Below are 20,958 nucleotides of genomic sequence, written 5' to 3'. Positions count from 1 at the left end.
ATTGATGCACGGTTCAATAAATAACCTGTTTTGAAATATTTTCTGCTGTTTTTTTTTAAATCTACTGTATTTTGCAGTTTTTTTCTTGCATAAACAATTAATAGGCCATAAGAATTTTTGTGCAACGAAAATGGGCCACGAATGAAAAAAGGTTGAGAACCACTGTCTTAGACCTCTGCTACGTTTGATATAGCCTATGTAGGGGGGTGTGTTAATTGTCGATTCATACCGTACGCTGCTAAAAATTTGTGGAGCAGTATCAAAATCTAGAATATTTATTAAAATTCGACATACGATCCCCCTAACCCCCATGTACATGCCCCCTGAATATAAGGTACCCCTATTTTTAGAAAAATATAAGATTGTTGGCCTTTTCACCCACTATACTTGCGTTTTGGTGGTATTTATCTTACTCATATGTGGCTTTTCGGGGTCTGTGTGTTCAAATATGACATTAGAAAATTCTTAAGAATTTTCAATATGGCGGTATTTCAATATGGCGGCCAAAATGGGGCTTGGAATGGGTACTTTTGTAAATTTTGACCAAACATAGTTGTGTGATATGTCGAATTATAAGTTTTCGAGGGCGTAGAATACGAATTTGATCCCAAAAGTAGGCTTATTCTTTCCTGGCATGCGCAATGAATATACCTGAGCATTTATATATGTTCATACTGATGAATTATGCTTGTTATTTTGCATTGTGTTTTGCAATATCCTCAGGATATGCAGAGTATCGACAGATCGCGCCAGACGGCTGTCTAAGAAAAATCATACTGGGAAGAGAAAGCAGAGATAAGTGGCTCCTCCGAACAATCAGCTGAAGAAAACCGAAGCGAGTATGAAGTAAGTGATTCCGAGGAAGTTTCAAGAGGACATAGAAAGAAACAAAAGCTCAATTTTGGTCTCAGTATATCTGATGAACATGATGACATGCCAGCGCAGTATCGTCACATCCGTTTAGGTGAACGAAAAGTGTGTTCAGAGATTTACGAGGCAATGTACAAATTAAAAAGCGTCAACCACATGTCAGAAACACAGGCGGCGTTGTGACCATCGGCAATAAGGTTTTTGGTCGAAAATGGAAACTTCACAATGAGTCTACCGATGAAATAGACAGAGATACGTTGCCTGATCAGCGCAACGTGAAACAGGTGGGGCGAAGTTTAGAAGCTTTGGCGTTAGATGAAATCGTAAAACAGATGATGGACAGCGATGGAAAATCTACAGTTACGTACGCAGATGACAGATCAAAAAAGCAAGGAGCTGGGTCCTTCTCAGTTCAGGGTGTAACGGTAAATGGCATGTTTCGACCACTACCAACATTGCCAATTGCATCCGAGACTCGTGAAAACCTAGCAGAACTGAAGATTGCCGTGTTAAATATGTTATCAGCTACTAGTGGAGTCAGCACCAAACTTCTGTTTGAAAAACTTGACTTCATTCTTACTGATCAGACTTCGCACAATTTAGACTCTAGAGGTAGAGAAATTTGTAGCTGAAAGACTTGAGACTGGGCACATCTCTGATCACCTCTTTTGTAATGTGCATCCAACTTTGATCTTCAATAGAATAATCACGAGGCTATGGGCAGAGATAGAGAACGCTCTTGGAAAGGACAAAATCTATTCAAAATTCCTCGTTGAAGCAAGTAATACACATTCAAGTGTGACCGAGCAAGCACTCGATTGCATAACAAGGCTCGTAAACCACGACTTCGATCACAAGCCTTGGAACAGAGCAGTGGATTTTAATATCTTCATAGCGCCTAAAAAGAATCTTTCCGTATGTTTAAAAGATGAAAGATTTAATCGGTTGACACTCACTTGCGCTGTAGTTGTTCACCATCTTCAAGACGTGAATAGCTTTCCACAAAAATTTGAGCAAGTAACAAACCAGCTCGCTTGTATTGTAACATGTTTTCTAGAACTAGATTTCATGAAAGTAATGTACGTTGTAGGAGCACTGATTGGATTGCATTTGGTAGAACCTTTTCTATCCCTCACTACGGCAAAAACTACTAAGTATTCAAAGCTAACAGAAGCTCTCCAAACACTGAATAAAAACCTTCGTGAAACCGATGCTCAGGCTTTGCTCAATCTCGAACAGCCTGCATGCAACTTCATTTCCCTGGAACGCTTTAACCAGACAACATACAGCCAAGATATCCGTAAGTCACTTAGTAAAGCAATTGAAGACACACGTCCTGAAGTGATTAAGGTTCTTACTATGTTATTACCAAAACTAGCGGATGGTTTCCAACGCCAGAAAGGGGACATATTTGGATTTGGATTTCAGATGAGTATCGGAGATTGCTCTGTCAAGAATGGATTCGGAAAAACTAGAAAGTGCCCCTATACACAATCTGGATTCAGAACGGGCGTAGGATTCATAAATTATGAACTCAAACAACGAGGCGCCAAGAACTTAAAGTGTGCGTCGACTGTTCAAGTAGCCTAAAGGCCAAATCACAGGACTTGATAGAATCCAAATCTTCTGGTTCATTCCGAGAATATGGCAACATTGCAAAGTTTACGATTCCCGCCGTAATGAAAGCCTGGGATGAGCAACAGAAGCATTTGCAACAACAGGGCCTCGCCGACAAAGAAATAGCTAACGTAGCACTTGATAAAAGACGAAATAATGCTTTAAACAAACTGAAAAAACAAGGCGGTCCTTTTACGAAGGACTCTAATGTGGATGAGATTCTAAATAGTAATATAACAGAGATTGAGAAACAGAAGCGGTTATACCTCGAGATCAAATACGCCCGTGACACTGCACTCTCAGTTCCAAAACAAAGTGACATTTTTCGTTTATTGAAAGACCACAAAAAGTTGCCATCTTCTGTTTATGGAGCCAATCTGAAAGCTTACCTGAGTAATTTGAGTTGCAAAGCGGATGTTACGATGACTGATTTAAATTCTGTTCTTGACGGCATGAATCTAACAAAGACCTGAATACTGTGTTTTATACTAAATTACCTATACGTCATAAGTTTGAAAATATGTTGTTATCAGCTTATTTTTCTTTTGAAATAATCATGAATTCGTATTCTACGCCCCCGAAAACCTATAATTCGACATATTACATGACTATGTTTGGTTAAACTTTTTGAAAGTACCCATTCTAAAAGCCATTTTGGCCGCCATATTGGATTACCATTATATTAGATTTTTGGAGGTAATTTTTAATGCCATATTTGAACTCACAGACCGCGAAAACCCCTATAGGAGCACCATAAATACCGCCAAACTACACGCCGTTTGGTGAAAAGGCTTAAAAACTCATATTTTGGTAAATTTATGGATACCCCCTTTTCAAGGGGCATGTACATGGGGGTTAGGGTGGTCCAATATGATAATTGTTTTCATATTCCTGATTTGGATACTACTCTACATATTTTAAGCACCGTACCACGTTGCCATCGTGAAATTCGTCAAATAACACACTCCCCCTACCTATAGTACAGTAGTCTTATTGTTGCAATGGTCAGAAATAAACTGAAGTGATGTAGCCGGCTCAAAATCACGCGGTGCTGGTTTGGCTCTAGGGGAGTGTGCTTGAGCAACGCATTTCAGGACTGCTCGGTAGGCACTTTAACAAGCAGATTTCTAATAATCCACGCGCGTATCCAATTCAACCACGAACCAATGAGATGCTACGTTATCTGCTATTGTGACCATTCCAGCATTCAGCCAGAGAATTAATAATTACTTTGAACTTTGTTTGGTAATTACAGAAGAAAAAAGAGCTATAGCAGAGGTGGGAATCAAACCCACGTCATTGTAATGACTACTACCGCCCTAACCCAATGCGCCAAGCCAACCGATGGCAAAGCGATGATTTAATTTAGCTAGAATTTGCGTTTTTCCTTTATTCTTCCCAAACGCAATCTTGATGACGTCATGAAAAGCGTAGCTTCTGATTGGTTCGTGCTGGATTGGATATCTGCATGTTAAAGTGCCTACCGGACTGCTCTCCATTCAGCGGCACCTAGTGAATGAAATAATTCCCCGGCAACAAGACTTCAACAATCGAAAAACTTCACTCTGTCAATCTCGGTAACCGGCCCTGCGGCAAGAGCCTCTACAAGTAGGCGAAACTACCAGAAATAACCAATCAAGGCTTTGTCAGTCCGAAGATAAAGCAGGTAGACCTTTGCTCAGGATAGTGCACAGTTTCATGCTCGTTGATTTCTTTCAGTGCTTTTATCGAGTACGATTTTCTACATGTTTTTGCATAACTTCTGCTGTGAAATAGCCATGATCAAATTGTCAGCATTGCTTTTTTTATTATTACAAAGATATTCCGACCCCGTATTTCAGCGTGAATAACAAACGCATGCACGACTGACTACCACAAGCTTGCCCCAAAACATAGTTGTCGCACATAGGCTACAAGCAATCTCAGAAACTTCACAGAAAACGAAGTCATCATTCCATAAATCTAACAAGTTATAGCCTACTGTATGACAAAACAAAAAACGCAGTCTACCAGGTGCTGTTTGTTTTTGGTGTGAACTCTTTTTCAGAGTTGTTGTAGTTCTGTGAGGCATAAAAATATGTTCGACAGTAGCGACCTGGGTAGATTTTAATAAAGAGAAATCTGAAAGGCGATAAAAAATCTTGGATGGCAACATACGAGAACACATCACCACTTCATCGAATGTCAACGATAATCTCCACGGTTCCTATGCGGTGAGTTTCTGTCAGAAAGTTAATCGTCAATTTTTTAGATGGTATTTCATATATGACCACCAAATAGCCACTTTATCTTGTTTAAATCTTTGCACAGCGAAGGCCTGCAGATCTTGCACAAGATTAAAGGGCTGTCTACGATTGGCCCAGAAAGTTAGTGGACAAAAAGGCAGTTATGAGACTGCAAATGTGAGTTTGATATCAAAATCTTTTACAAACATAAAACTAAAATATCCTTCTACTTAGCAATCAGCGTTAAGGACATGGATTTTAGACAACTTTCTACTCCACAGCTCGCTGACACCGGCGGAGACAGCGTTATACAAAAACAAACATCACACATTACAAAGTGTGCGAAACCAGGTAGTCTTTTGTAGTTTTAAAATTTTTAGAAGTTAAATATCGCACTTTGGCAGAATCAGCTTCTACATTCACATCTTAAAAATAATTCTATTAACTTAGGTACGTTATAAACCTTACCTATCAAGCTTGGACCTACAGTCGATCAATAAAAGCAACTATTGTATCGTCACTACCTGTCGTATCTGTCACGTTTATCATGTTCTCTTCGCCTCATTTTGCGAGCCATCTCTCTCAGGTCGTCTTCTCTTTCCATTTGTTCATTGTAAGCTTGAGCTCTCTTATCCGCCATTGCTATTTTGTCTGCTTTCAACTGGTTGGGAGACACATGTAGCAAAGCTCCGTTACAAGCAGAAAAAATGTTACAAAAAATGCTTACAAAGAACTTTAGCTGGGTTTTACGTCTGCAAATACAGTCAAATACCTACCGTACACTTCAAACCGCAGCTCTTAAAAGTTTTTTAAAAACTAAACTAGCCGCCGTCATCCAAGGCCGACATGTGCTGTATTGAAATATCTTCTGACATCTTCTTATGGAGATTTTCTTGGAACGTACAGTAAAGCTGCGTGAAAGCATTACCTGTTTTTTCAGCGCTCTCTGCATTTTAATTTTAAGTTTTTCCTGAGGTGTAAGTTTCTTAGTCGCTGCCCCAGTGGCAGGTGGCAATTTGGAAGGAGTGGCAGACTTCAGAGTGGCAGTTGCAACTTTTCCGGGGCTGGAGAAAAAAAAACAGTTTACAAATAACACGAAACCTTCACCTTGAAGATAGGAGAACTAAAAATAATGCATAGTGGAAACATTTCGCAGTGCTCGCATGGCTCATGCAAAACAGACTTTTGTCGCATCCAGGCTTATGCACGGTGATTTTAGACTTAGAACGGGAAGGCACAGAGGCCAATCTTCGTGCCCTATCTCAGCCATGACGTTAAAGGTCTTGCCAAAATGCAGTCGCATGCTCTGGAGCAATGGCACACTTTCGAGCGTCGCACCAAAGCTTGTTGAACACTTAGCGATGCAGCCAACCATACAAAGCAGGCAAAAACTAAACAAATGCCATGTTGTGTTACCTTCGATCACGTGATCGTGTCCTCGACATTCGTCGCTCTCGTGATCTTGACCTTCGACGGTCAATCGACCGTGACCGTCGGTCACGTGACCTGGACCTTCGCTCACGTGAGCGCGACCTCTGAGCGCGCGACCATCGTTCGTTTGATCGTGAGCGAGACCGACGTCGGTATGAGCGATCTCGAGAACCAGATCTTCGTCGATGACTTGCATAATCGCTGAAAATAAAAAAATAAATAAAGAACAACTTCGCGTTTCGGTGGAAGTAATGTCCTTGAAAACACAAATAAACCAAAGAATGGGTTGAAAATTGCAAAACATAGAAAGGGGTGGAAAAACCTGTAGAGGCCACCTACCAACAATGGCATGAAGATGATGGCATTTTTAAGTCATTGTCTTATTTGCGTTGGTTTCAAGAGACGGAATATTCACAAAACATGACGTAGTACAAAGTAGGTCAATCGGGAGAACTACTTCAGTCACTGTGCTATAAACCCTACCGTCGGTGAGAAGAGTCACTGTCGCGACGTGACCTGCCGTAACCTCTTGACCTTGACCTACTCCTTCTGTAGCGGTCATGTGATCGTGACCTTCTGCCACGTGACCTCGAGCGACTTTTTTTGGAATATTTTTTGACTGTCTTGTCAGCGGATTTCTCATTGGTAGAGGTTGTCACTGCCGGTTGAGCGGACTGGCCAGGTTTCGCTGAATCCAAACCGCTGAAGACATAGATAAACTCGGTTGACAAAACGCTTATAATTGCAACAACACAGCTTCGGTAGTTGATATAGCTTAACTCTGCGGCGTGCAGTCGGAACATAGACAAATACGAAACCAACAGATGACCTTTCATATTAATGACGTCACATTTTAACTAAAATAACAAGACATTAAGGTGACCAAAAACACACACAGCAACGAGTACAACCACAGGGCAACCTAGCTGAAAGGGAAAGGTGATTAAACAATGAGATGGGATGTAACCAACTGCCATGGAAAATAATACTGAATTTCCTACTGTTTTTGAAACATAGAATCAACTGATGCAGCAATAGAAATGACAAAAATCTTACAAACGTCTGCTACAAGTGTACTTGAATTATACATGCACAATCAGCCGAGGTAAATCAAACGTTACCGACTTGTTATCTCCAAAACTAGTGATAAACTCTATCGCCCCTTCGTTGTCTCTGTCCTGAACGTCATCATCCGAATCTGAGGAATCGGATCCACTGCCTGTGAAAGAATTGAGATGATGAACACACTCATAGTTCGCGGAATGGCCCGATTCGGTGAGTCCGATCCCTTAACGGGGGATTTTTTCAATTTTTTTTAAATTATCGGGTACTGTAGCCTAATTATCATTGCCGTTTTAGGGTTAGGGGTTAGAGGTTAGGAACTCACCGAATAGTAGCAGACCCCATAGTTCGGCACCGTGTGGCTGTTTAATACTGTACACAAGTGTGCCTTGGTAGCTCAATTGATCAGCACCGACTTTGTAAACAACGAAACAATGATGATCACATTCTTAACGATCACTGTGGGTAACTTTCCATTTGGCAGCACTTAAGTCTAAAGAGTGGCGTTGAAATACTTACACTACTGTACTACACAATCAGCGTAGATGCAAGTCGTGATTTTGTGAGTCTTAGAATGTAAAACAAGAACAAAAACAAACAATACTACATTTTGTCGGAAGAGTAGGTGTGTACTCCCACCCAACTAAACCAATTACTACTTCAGTAATGGTTCAAGTTTCTCAGACTTCAAGTTTCCAAGGAGATGTATCTTGCGACAAGTCGGTTGCGTCAGAATATCGTGTATCCGTTTTTTGATACCCACCCGAGCCGTATGTCGGACTATGTTGAGTGATCAAACGCCTTCACTACTCAACCATCGCACAAACATTGAAACTGTTAAACTTGATAATAGTCAAATACCTGACTGTTTATCACTGTCGTCTCGTTGAGCATAACTGAGTGGTCCGATGACACGATCCTGAAATGAAAGTGACACTTTAGTCACTGAAACAGCGACTGTGCAGTGTGTACGAACTGTTTATCATTCCACTCGCAACTTTTTTTACTACAAATAAAACACTTGTTTGCCAAAAATATGTTAAAATTACGTGTCAGTTCAGACATGGCGTGTTTTCTACATCAATGACAAATAAATCGACGAGGTTAGCTGCTAATTATTACTGTAGTAAAAAAATGTTTTTTAAACTGATCAATTGATGACGATTACTGATTTTCCCGTGTCTGCAGCATACCTTTAATCGTTGGTCTTTCAAAGTACGCCTTTCCCTTCGCGACTTCTTTCCGGCCATTTTTAACTTTTCGTTTTCAATCGCTTTCGCTGCATCCATTTGCAACTGCATACTTTGGTCTTGGTCTAAGGCGTTTACAAAATCCGTATACCCCATTCCAAAATGGAGCGAGTGTTTTTCGATGTCTTGTAGAGCGGAAGGATTTAGATCACGCAGCGGAGGAATATCTTCCAGGTCGGAAAGAAATTCGTCATCGTCTTCAACTGAAGAATCCGAGTCTGCAAATACATGATTGGTTCAAGCGTTCGAAAAGCGACTTTAAAACGAGATGTGTAAAACTTAAACTAAACTAACCCTTGAAGGTATTGCAAGCTGATCTTTCGAAATGAGTTTAAAAATAACGAAGGCTGCATTATGCCAGGTGACAAGAGAGTACAAAAAAGCCGGCCATAAAGACAAAGAACAACTGTTGTTAATCTGCAAAGACGCTCACTAATATCGGTCAGCAAAAATCATCAGTAGGTAGACCAATGGTGTAAATAAAACGACCACTATCACATGGTGAAACAGATAACTCAAACACGGCATGGCACGAAAGCAAAAAATGAACAATTAGAAACCAAATTGCAACCAAAAAGTATCAGTCCCTTTATTACTGAGTCCATTTCTCAATTGGTGAGATCTGAGACTTTTTCATGGAAGACATATGCAATCATGGTGAGATGTCCACTTTGAATAACGGGTATGCCAAGCAATTTAATGTTAACTTTTCTTGTTCAAGGACATTAGGCTACGTAAACTAGAACAGAAAATAGGGCACTACAATTTTTTCTTCGGCACTTGATGTACTACCACATTGCTACAGACATCACTTATACAAAAAAGTATCATATTTGCAAAATTAAAATTTGGTAACTTCTCAGGTATGGGGTAGTATGTTTACGCAAGTAATATTACACAGTTAAAATGTAAATACGCTATTAATTCACTGTGTGCTAGGAAACAGAAAGTTTCAGCATATTATAATATCTATATTCTATAACATTGTAAGATATATATACCAGTTTGTTCAAGGAAAAAGAAAACAATCATAAATACCGAAATAAAAATATCTTTGCATTTCAAAGTCATTTACTGATTAAACGTTGAACATGAGATTGCTTTGAAACCATCAACAAACATCTGCACCCTACCATCTTCATCGGCTTCTTCTTCAACCTTTCCACAACTACCTTCCCCATAATCAAATCCTATAGTGGCCTTCGATGACTGAAGAAGCACTTTCTTTGCTTCAGCCTCTTGTCTCTGAGCAGTAAGCTCTGGATATGTCTCATTGATGAAGATTTTATGCAGATGTTGTGATTCAGATATCCCCCTGGAAAAACAACATGTTTAAATTATCTCACTGTACTGTAAGTCAACCCATCAATATTTTGCAATTTAGGCAAGTAATCACTAATCAAGAATTAAATAACAACTCAGTATGATCACTTAGCAATTTGGATAGTTGTTTTGTTGGTGTATTGTAGCATTAAATTTGCATATAAACGACTGCAGTATTTTGTTGCGACGTCAATTTTACATCAGATTTATTTGAAATAATTTGAAACTGCCAATCGGAATTTGAAACCAAAATTCAAGAAGCACTTCAAGTAAAACAACGCAACCGCGACTCTTAGCTCAACAAGCAGTTATTTGCTGGAGAGGGGCATTTTTCCTACTGTATTTATATTAGATTACGTTTGCTTCAAGTTGATTGTCTTTAATTGCCACTTGCTATCTTGTCTTGTGATTACATATGTATCAAAAAAATGTTAACACCTTTGATATCTGTTCTTCAGTTGTTATATGTTGTACTCAGCTCAGTGCATATTGCAGTTATTTATTTCAGTCACTTAACACTGTACCACTATTTACAGTTATTTGTTTGTTTTTTTGTTTAAATGCATTATATATGTACCTATTTCCTGAAAGGGCAAAAAGTTCTTGCCGAAAACGTTTGAGTTTATTATGTTAATATTTTCTTAGTGTATTGTATTTGTTTTGAATAATGCTATTTAAGCCCATTAAGTTATCATCAGTCATCTTTTATGGTACTGTAAATTTGAAAAATTGCAGAAAACTGACATTGTGGATTGCTTACTTAAAACTTAAAAGTCAACATATATATATATACTACAATGCAACAGCAATATAACTTAGTCAATATGCAGCAATACGACTTACGTCAACTTTTCAAAAAAATAAATAAAACAATAGTATCACATTTTTCTTTTCTGTGAATAATAAAAGGAACCATACTTATGCTCATTGTAAACTAATATTCTGTATCTCTCATAGTTCAGTTTCTTCTCTTCTTTGCTAACTGTGGATTCCTTTTGTTGAGATTTAGGAAGATCTTTAATGAAATCTAAGTGTGCTCGAACATCAAACCTGTTGCAAAATAATACAAACTTCAACAGAATTCACATGTACAATAAATTCATTACCAGCCACTAACTCCAATAATTTGCAATAGCATGAAGTTTTTACCTTGCAATCATTAAGTCGCTAAACTCAAAGATGTTTCAAACTTTATTTGCACCCTACTTTGAAAACTACTCAATGTCAGTATAAGCCGCTATATTTTTTTATTGACTAAATAATGTTCATCCACTAGAATTACAGTTTCATTGCAATCATTTGCTATATAATAATTACACTGAAAGCATTACAATTATATCATCAACTACATACTCAACACCACCTAATGCCAACACAATTTCGTTACCTCACAACAGTTGAACTGCACTGTTAGTTATATACAGTATAATATATTAGGCAAGTATAATACTCTGTGCAGTACAACACATGAAAAATAAAATAAAACAGTGATGGACGATGTATATATATTATATGTATACAACAGCTTTTAAATACGGTATTAAGATTGAAAAGTAAGCTTTAAGAAGTTTAATCAATTACATAGCCTACCTGTCTATCATGTTGGACTTGTCCCCTTGCCATGGAACCATGTGACTTGAATTATCATTAAAGGTGATGTTTTCATCAATTATCAACTTCATCCTTTTTCCATGCACCTAGAAACATATTTTGTGTTATAAATTACAGGTTAGCGTAATGAATAAGAGCTGTGTTAGATGTGTCTTTTAATCTGATTTCTTCCTGGTAACAACAGTTTAAAGATGGGACAAATTTTAAGCATATAATGTATTGGCTATATATATTATATATTTTAAGAAAAAACGATGGCATATTAACAATCTGACCAAATGCAAAAAAAAATTAAAAATTTAAAGTCAATTTAAAATTTCCAAAGTCATACTTGCTATAAAATTTAAACAATTCTTACTGAAAGTATAAGAGGAAACAATTTCATTAAATAGGAAGTGACTATAGGCTATCCATACAAAAAAAAACTTTATATCTGTGACGTCTTTACTGCACTTATGCACAAACACATGCAGAATCTGAGCAACAACATCACAATGTTTTGCTTTCAAGTCGACATCAGATAAAAGTGTAAACCAAGTCAATGTTTTCAGATAGGAAATTCTATCATGGATTTGAATTTTTTTTAACACTGTTGGAAATAAGAAAATGTATATAATTTGAGAAAGTTTTGGGCAGAGAGTATGCTAAACCTAGGCAGAAAACTGGAAAATACCAGTGTTTAAGGGAGCAAATAACTGTTTTGGAGATCACATCAACATTGGTGGAAAAAAAAATAGGTAGAGACTGCTTTACTAAAGTTTCTAAACATGTTGCAAGGCAGCACGGCAGTAATCACTTTCTCTTGTCTAGACCTCAAACTGAAACATCATGAAGTTTCCAATGTTATTATGACTTTGTGAAAATGCCATAAATACAAAACATGCATAAAACAGCTATTATATGCACGGGGGCACCACTAAAAGGCAAAAATACAGAAATTTCCCCAGCATAAATTGCCACATTGTCCACAGAAGTAAAGAATTATTGCCGATGTAGAAAAGGTGAAAATCCAATCTTGGCATCTAGGCTATATTATAGAACATATGGCAATGAAGCCAGGTTAAGTAACAACAGACAATTCAAGATGATTCAAGGCAAAAAAATCAATCAGAAAATACGAAGAATGAAGGTGTGGTTTTTGTCTTGAAAGTAAAACCCTGGTTCTGCCTGTGATTCACAAAAACAGGAAAGAATAACGTAAATGAATCTATGAAGTCCTGAAACAACGTTCAGGGTTTGATCTTAATGCTAGTCCGCTAGCCAATGGCTAGTGAAAATTTGCGCGGACTAGTAGAAATGTTGCAGTACTAGACCGATTGGCTAGTGAAAATATTTGCCGATGAAGTTTCGGTTTACAAAATGGCGATTGGCGACGTCATTCTGAAATACTGCAAAATTTGCTAGCCAGAGGCGAAATTGCACGAAGAAGGCTGCAAAGTCGGTTAACTGAGCATGTGACTACTTTTTTCGTTTTTTCTCCTCTTTGGATTGCTACCCTTGTCGTAGTTGAAGAGCTCGTGTGCCTCTGTGACATAAACAGTTATGCTGACCCAACAAGCCAGACAGGTCTGACGGTAGGCTAGAGACCTAACCAAACGCAATCCATCCAATAGTCCACTTTTTTGACAGTGAACGAATATTATGTATTGTTCCACCCTGGCAAGTGGCGTGTCATTTCGTACTACAGATGCACACAATGTAATATTACAACATAAATAAATATTAAGCACACCGCATGCCACATTTATTTTTTATGTTTTAAAATTGCATTGTTTGCGTCTGTAGAATGAGCAGGTGTTTTTGTGTGAATTGTTGCTCTCTTGTGCATACTGAAATCTGAAAGCCTTTACTTTAGTTAGTTTCAGACTAAGCCAAATTACAGTACTTATCTTAATACGTCATCAGACAAGTGAAATGTCAGTAAACTGGTCGGACTAATGAAAAATCGTGCGGGCTTGTGAAAACGGGGAGCAACTAGTCCGGTGGGCTAGTGAAAAAAAAGTTAAGATCGACCCCTGATGTTTAATTTTTTCAACATGACTTCATTGCTGTATTGTACATTTGTACAACATATCATATACACCAAAACACGCTTTCCGCCTTTACAACAGTGGCTACATTGGATTTACACTTTTACTACATCAGCACTACCGGTAATTCTTCACTTCTGCGGACAATGCACCATTTCACACCAGAAAATTGTTTGACTTTCCGCATTTTGGTGGTGCCCTATGCACGATGTAATAGATGTAGCCATTTTCTCAAAAATATCTTCTCAATCAAACTATTCAGTTTTTAAAGCAATTATATATAAACAGCAATAATTCAAGCTCTGAATACCAATACTGAGGCATAGATATAATCCAACAGACTTTAAGCCATTACTTGTGGATAAATTTTACTTTACAAAAGTATATCATTACCTGCATAAACTTAGTCGGGTCTTGCTTAATTTTATCATAATAATCATGTTTCCTTTCTGCACGTCGCCTATAATCCACAATAACTTTTCTTACAATTTTCTCCTGCTTTCTTGCTTCATGCCACATTTTTGCAGCTTGTACACATCTAAGATACGGTAGCCTAGTTACTAAATTTTTTTTCTAAAACAAAAGCAAAACATGAAAATAATAATATAATTGTCAGCTTAATGACACATTACCAAAATGTTGACGTTGCAATAGAAAGATTTTGCATTGAAGACTAACCCAAACATCGTTCTGTAGTTCAAAGCCGACTAACCCATTTGTTTATTCAATAGGCTACCGTAAATAATATTAATAACATTTGCTTATAACTAGTTTGATAATGTTTAGTGACAAGTTTGCAGCAGCAAGTTAGGATTATATCAATCACCATATGCAGTAAAAATTTCAACAGATGCGGCCTTAGTTTGTCTCCAGGCCCAAGGGTTATGTTCTTGACAAATGCATTTTAAGAGCTGCTCTCTATTCAGTGGCGCCTAGAGATTGAAGGAGGGAGAGAAATAACTTTATTTGCAAATCATCAGATTCTATAATAGTACAGTACGGTACACAATAAGCTTACATCACAATAATACACAATTCATAAACAAAGAGGAATGCATAAGTACGCTCAGTGTTGAATTACCGTAGGCTATTCAATTTGATTAGCTTGGAGCAGCGAAAGACCAATTGGTCATCTAGTCAGCTCATAATTCACAGACAAGACAGTTCAACAGTGGGAAACTTCACTCTTGCCAAACTCGATGACTGTTCAAAACCTCTACAGTAAAGACTATTATAAGTATGCGAAACCGCCAGGATTAAACTCTCAAAAAAGCTTTCTCAGTCCGAGGATAAAGATTCCCACAATCAAAATAGAAGGCATTGCCTTTTTATCACTTTTGATTGTCCACAGCTTGGTTTGAGTGCAATCTAATTTGTCTCCTGCAAAAGGTCAAAAGGTCAAGCGGTCAAGCCTCAACTCAACCTCAAAGTAAAAGAATGAGGAAGCGCCAAGCGCCAAAGTGGCTGATTGGAAATCCGAATTTCCACAAAAATGTTTCGATTTTCTCCAGAAACGTCAAAAGTCGGTAAAGGTTAGAACATGATCATTGATTTAATCTATGATTTAATAAAGAAGAAAGTGAGAAGCATAACTTCTGATAAAAGTAGACTGCGGTTTTTACCTTGCTGCTTATAGGCCTAAAATGTTAGTACGGTACTGTATCTCATTTCATTTTCTTGTTTTTGTAAACCACACTTTTGTGTTTACAAAAACAAGAAGAAAAGCGGCAAAGCCTATGCTTCTTGACTCTTAATGCTTTGTTAAATCAATGGTTATGTCCTAACCTTAACCATCTAAGTCGCTGAATAGAGTTTCTGCATTTTTTTCAAATTTGTTGGGAAGAGATGGAGATTGTTGGGTAGTGCCTTGGATCAGCGACTTCGGCACTGCAACCCAGTGTACCCTCTAAAAAAATTTCAGGCTGAGCAAATATTTGATTTAGTGAGCATGAGCATTTTAATGCTGAGTTAAAATGAATTACCAACTTTGTGAACCGAGTTTGGGAACCAGCACTGGTCTAGAAGAAGTTTAATAAAAAGGGAACAAATTGTGTTTGTTTGTGAAGCAAAGACAAAGGATTGTGATGTAACAAAAGGGTACTGTGTGCTCATGTGCATCATATTCATCATCATCATTAAGTTCCTTCCTCTCGTCGAAGGTTGGAGGCAATGAGAGGCCAAGTTTCTCTGTTGTGAGATTTTTTTACTGCAGTTTTGTAATTAAGCCCTGACCAGTCTTCAATATCATTACTCCAAATTCTTGGTGGTCTGCCCCTATTTCGTTTTCCGTTCATTTTTCCTTCTAGTAGTTGTCTTTGAATAGAATTATTGCGAATCATGTGGCCAAAATATTTCAATTTTCTTGATTTAATTGTTTGTGGAAATTCCATGTTGGTTTGTATTCTGGATAGTAGGCTACATCTTTGTTTGTGATTTTATCCTTCCATGAAATTTTAAGCATTCTTCTATAAATCTACATTTCAAATGCCTCAAGTCGTTTAAATATTTGTGATGACAGTGTCCAACTGTCTATGTTTCTGCATTGTAAAGTAACGTAGTCCATATGTAGCATTTCATAATTCGTTTTCGAGTGTTGATGTTAATTTTGCGTGTTGTTTTGTTTGTTTGTTTGTTTATCTTTATCCTGCATTGCGGGAAAGCGGACTTGAGCGCTATGCATCGGTGTACGCCTTCCGACGTAGGCTACACCTGACCCACGCTGCAGCCGACGGCAATGTCTGTTTCCGGTTGTCTACTCTACTTATGACTTAAACTTGGTACTACTTATTACTCGAAATCGATCACTGGGTAGAGGCAATTATCGTAAAGTTTCTTGCCCAGAGAAACAACAGCAATTGCGGGTGGCTGGAGTCGAACATGCAGGCTCTCGACTGCGAGCCCAACGCGCTAACCACTCGGCCACTGCTGCCGAGTTCGGCCACTGCTTTACGAAGTTGTTTCTTGCTATTTCTATTCGTCTCAATATTTCCGTATCGCATCTGCCATTTTCAGTTATTGTGTGTCCCAGATAGGTAAAGCTTTTGACTTGATCGACCAGCATTCCATCAATAGTAATATTTACACTTCGTACATTTTCTTTTCTTGTAATAATCATCGTTTTCGTCTTATTTGTGTTGATTTTCATGTTATCTTCCTTTCCAATATTGTTCTCTTTTTCTATTATTGTTGGGAGAGCTTCTGCTGATTCCGCCAATAAAACAGTAGGCTCATCTGCATACCGTAGGTTGGATATATTCATTCATCATGTGCATCAGCACACGTATAAATGCGATAAGCGCAGAAGCGTTCTGTCCAAAAATAATGTTGAAGATCATTTTACTTTTAAATTGGGAAATTGCAAGTGCGCAAGAATGAGATTTTACTGCGCAAATAGTCTGATGCGCATTTGCTCAGTTGCGCACCTTAGAGGGAACACTGACTGCACCTCTTCGTTTTTCTCACAAAATTAAAAAAAAATTACGGTTGCTCTGATGAGCAACTCGGGCGCTGCTTCATTTTTTATCTCGATGTTTTCAGAGGATGTAAATTGTAAATTTTGAGGTGTAGCGACCGTGCCATATTTTAAACTGATTGTCCTGCTTTAGTGTCATGCACGTTATGACGTCTGCGTTTTGTCGCTTCTACATTTTTATAGACCTTTGCTATGTTTGGCATATATATATATTGTTTTTCGTTGTGATGGTCAGAAATAAAAACAAACTGAACTGTAACTGTAGCCTAAATTGTCCAGAGGAACTAGCTTATAGAAGAAATGGCACAAATGTTTGCATGTTGGCTATGCAAACATTATCCAAAATTTTGCTGCTCATGACTTTTCACCGTGACGCGTAGCCTACATGCTTTGAAGCTGTAATAATAACTCCCCAGCTGTATCCCTAGAATTGTGAAAACCAGGACTATTACGGTACCGGTAGCCTATGTACAGGCCCGGATTTAGGAGGGGGCGGAGGGGGCAGGTGCCCCGGGCCCCCCGACTTTTGAAGGGGAAAAAATGTGATTTTGTGTTATTTTTTCTTCCTATTAGCCTTTGAAGTTTCTGCAAAATGCTGTGCAGTGCTGGATTGATGCTACTGTAGACGCAGAGGTGGTTTTTCGCGCCGTAGGAGCAAAACATTTTTTGCAGGGGGGCCCCCCGATTTAAAAGTGCCCCGGGCCCCCCATCAGCTAAATCCGGCCCTGCCTATGTAGCTTACGTTTTACAACATCGCTTGGCATTTGGCAACCAAGATTGGACAGAAAAAGGTGGTAGCAAAAAATGTGCAGTGACGACAACCTAAAAAAAATATTAAAGTAAGCGTGCTTGTTGGCCCGCAACTTTCTTGTACGGTACCGTACGGTACTGTATTTTGTGTGATAACAGTTAATTTCAACGTTATTAAAAAAATTAAATAAATATTTTATCACGCCGTGGTGTTAGAGAGCTTTTACCTTTTTCACTTGAACATGACCAAAACTGGAAAAGATTTATGTTGCGCATGTAGCCTAATCATCGGTTTCAGCTTATGGTTCCGAGCATTGGTTGGATTTTCAAAATGGGTGCTGATGTCGGTTGTGACTTAGGCTCAGTCTGTGGTGGAATTGCTGTCCTGCAATAAACCCAAACTTTTCTGCACTTTCAATTATCAGATTTGACACAATTATACGTAGGCTAGGCTAGCTTTACTGAGATCATGACTAAGCATGCTAATTTTATAGGTTGGGGTTGGTTGGAATCTTTTTTAACCCTTATCCTGTGATTACTGTTCTGTAACACAAACAGTGATTACGGGCCTCTTAGGCCCAATACTAACATAATATGAAAAAGTAAATCAATCGTATCTCAATTCATTACATCGGCTGTATTTGTTTTCAGAAAATGATTGTAGGCCAAAGTTGTCTATAATGCACGGATGTAGAAACAGGGTTGCCCAGGGGAGGAACTGCCCCCCTAAAAATTTTATTTTGCCCTCCGAAAAATTGCGATCCCAAAATTGCCACAGAATGTGCTAAATTCAATGTAGCTCTACCGTTTCGAAAATATTTTCTTGCGGTGACTCCACATTTTCCTTTTATCACCCAAATTTTTTGAAACTGGTTTCATCCCTGCAATAATTAACAACAAAAACTACATTTTCAGCCTATCCAGTGTCAAAATCAAACAACTGTAGTTATATAAAAAACACATGTATTAAGCAACTATTGTAATACAGTCATAACTTAGTGATATAATTGAAATAGGTTATGGGCACCCCAATAGAATATTCAGTAAGCATTACCAGTAATCACTTCAATGTTGACAGTTTTAAATCTTTGTAAAACTAAACAGTAAATGTATGTTTCATTGGATATAAAGCAATGAATCTGCAGCCCAATATAATTATGTTACTGACATTTAACGTTTTGTCTACTACTATCTATGTAAATGAACTAACATATCATCATTTTCAGCCAGTGAGAGCCCACTGCAGAGCGTAAGCCTTCCCCTTTTCATGCCAATTTACATGATTATGTGCTAGTTGGTACCAATTGGTTGTACTGTATTGCATTGTTTGTCAATGTCGTCCCTCCATCTCACTTTTGATTTTCCTTTCTTTCTTTTGTTTTCTCGTGGTGTCCATGTTGTTAATTTTTTGGTCCTTTTATTGTCCTGATATCTTGCTATATGACCTGCCCAGGACCATTTTAGTTTCTTGATTGTGCTTAATATATCTCGTAATTTCGTTTGATTTCTGATCCATTCGGCAGTCTTTTTATCTCGCCATGTTAAACCCATCATAATTCGTTCATGTGCTCTCTGCATAGTTCTTAGTTTAAGTGTCAATTTCTTTGTAAGGTTCCATGTTTCTGCACCATATGTAGCGGTTGGAAGGTTGCATTGATCGTTGTGCATATTATATATACAGTAGCCTATATATATTATATACGAAATTAACATATACGGAAACAAAATGAAAAGAACGTAACGTGAATGATGGACAAAACACAACTCTAACCCAAGATAAATGAGCTCCACACTCAAGAGATCCCCCCAACATCCAAATTATTCCCCAATCCCACCCTGAATCTCCAATTGGAGCTATACGGTAGGTTGGGATAGTGAAACTCTCCAAACAGCCGCTGCAGAACACAGAACGACACAGCTCAGAGATGGCAAGGTCACCAATCTTAGGTCGACACTTCACGCTACGCAAGACCGATGTTCGTACCCAAATCAAAGTCAACACATGCCAGTTCTAGAATTAATGACTCATGAACTTTAAAAGGGGCGAACACCACCTCGCTGGTGTATGCCTACCACTTCTTAATTCTATTATAATTTAAATTATAATCTAAAGTTTACTCTAAACTACAACCGGGCCTCCGAGGCCCTAAATTGCAAGTTGAGGTGTACTTTTGTTTTTAGCCAACAAAATTTTTTTTGGACTGATTTATCCTTACACTCCGGTTTTAAGTTTTGCAAACGACACTATTTTAGGCATTTCTAGAGCAACAGCTCTAAAAACCAAAAAAGAAAAAAATTAAAAGAATTTTCTCTCTCACCGGGCCTCCCAGGCCCGTAATTACAGGATAAGAGTTAAAAACCCTCTACAAATCTATACGCTATACGCAACCTTAAACACAATGACTGTTGAACATAGCCTACCTTCTGATGCCAGATGTCGAAAATTTAATCTTTAACCAGGCTGCGTCATATTCAAGTTTTGTACACTTTTGAAGTGAAATTGTTGTTTTATTGTCAGTAATGGATCAGTGGCGTAGCAATGCAATATGCCGCCCTTGGATTTTTGCACGAAACGCCGCCCCTACCGTCCCCCGCCCCCTTGACACCGTCGTATTGCCCACCCTTGACACCGTCGTAAAAGCTTGTTTACAAGTTAAATGTCTAATGTCTTAATGTCTATATATATTATAGTATATATGTCTATATATACTATATATTCTCACTGTATTAATATATTAACTTGTTTAATTTTTTGGCTTCACTTAGATCAGTGCTTAGGTCGTTTAAGTCTGAGTCTCTCAGAGAATAAATTAATGTGACTGTCCTTGTTCGTTTAAACTTTGAAACGTTATCACATTTTGCCGCCCTCTAGCAACGTGCCGCCCTGGATTTATCCACAAGATTCAATGGGTAGTTACGCCACTGCAATGGATATACTTTGACCCAAACAGATGTCTTGATTACCGATTCAAAATTTCCTCACAGCTTTGCAGCCTAGCGTAAGCTAAGTTATTTACATTCTTACAAGTCAGAAAATCGCCATTTAACATTTCCCTACATTAAATTCACCATAGGCCTATAATAGGTGCGTGAATAAAATACAAAATCTAGTTAAAGTAGCCTACCTAAGCCTAGGCCTATCTGTAGGCTAATAATTTCTCAATGTAACCTGAATGGCAAAAGCTGCATTGGCTAATAGGGATCTACGAAGCAATGCATTGTGATGTCAAAGAGTAACCTTGGCTTAGTATCACGCAAAAAAAGGAGGGACATCTTTAAATATGTTATGTTTTCTATTAATGTAAAATCCCCTTTGT

At 38.2% G+C, this 20,958-nt stretch overlaps 1 protein-coding gene across 1 annotated transcript; it reads right to left on the bottom strand.

Annotated features, from left to right (window-relative positions):
- Window positions 1-4,269: 4,269 nt before the first annotated feature.
- Window positions 4,270-13,988, bottom strand: LOC145784722 (CLK4-associating serine/arginine rich protein-like). The gene is made up of 12 exons (XM_082596577.1): window positions 13,813-13,988; window positions 11,369-11,475; window positions 10,697-10,828; window positions 9,589-9,770; window positions 8,399-8,673; window positions 8,067-8,124; window positions 7,269-7,362; window positions 6,627-6,845; window positions 6,129-6,344; window positions 5,641-5,776; window positions 5,237-5,373; window positions 4,270-4,708 (listed from the first exon to the last, which is right to left on the bottom strand). The coding sequence occupies exons 1-12, from the start codon at window positions 13,936-13,938 to the stop codon at window positions 4,672-4,674; spliced, it is 1,719 nt and encodes a 572-aa protein (XP_082452703.1). The 5' UTR covers window positions 13,939-13,988; the 3' UTR covers window positions 4,270-4,671.
- Between the last annotated feature and the right edge of the window lie 6,970 nt (window positions 13,989-20,958).

The sequence above is a fragment of the Aplidium turbinatum genome, chromosome 15, assembly GCF_918807975.1.
Source record: "Aplidium turbinatum chromosome 15, kaAplTurb1.1, whole genome shotgun sequence".
NCBI lineage: Eukaryota > Metazoa > Chordata > Ascidiacea > Aplousobranchia > Polyclinidae > Aplidium > Aplidium turbinatum.
The sequence above is the reverse complement of the archived record's forward strand: the minus strand, read 5'-3'. Positions and strand labels throughout refer to the sequence as shown.

Coding starts and splice junctions, on each gene's coding strand:
- LOC145784722 (XM_082596577.1), bottom strand. CDS start 13,938: ATGTGGCATGAAGCAAGAAAGCAGGAGAAAATTGTAAGAAAAGTTATT. Junction 5,777..6,128: donor ACACGATCACGTGATCGAAG/GTAACACAACAT, acceptor TTTTTTCTCCAG/CCCCGGAAAAGTTGCAACTG. Junction 5,374..5,640: donor AGAGAGCGCTGAAAAAACAG/GTAATGCTTTCA, acceptor TCTCCCAACCAG/TTGAAAGCAGACAAAATAGC.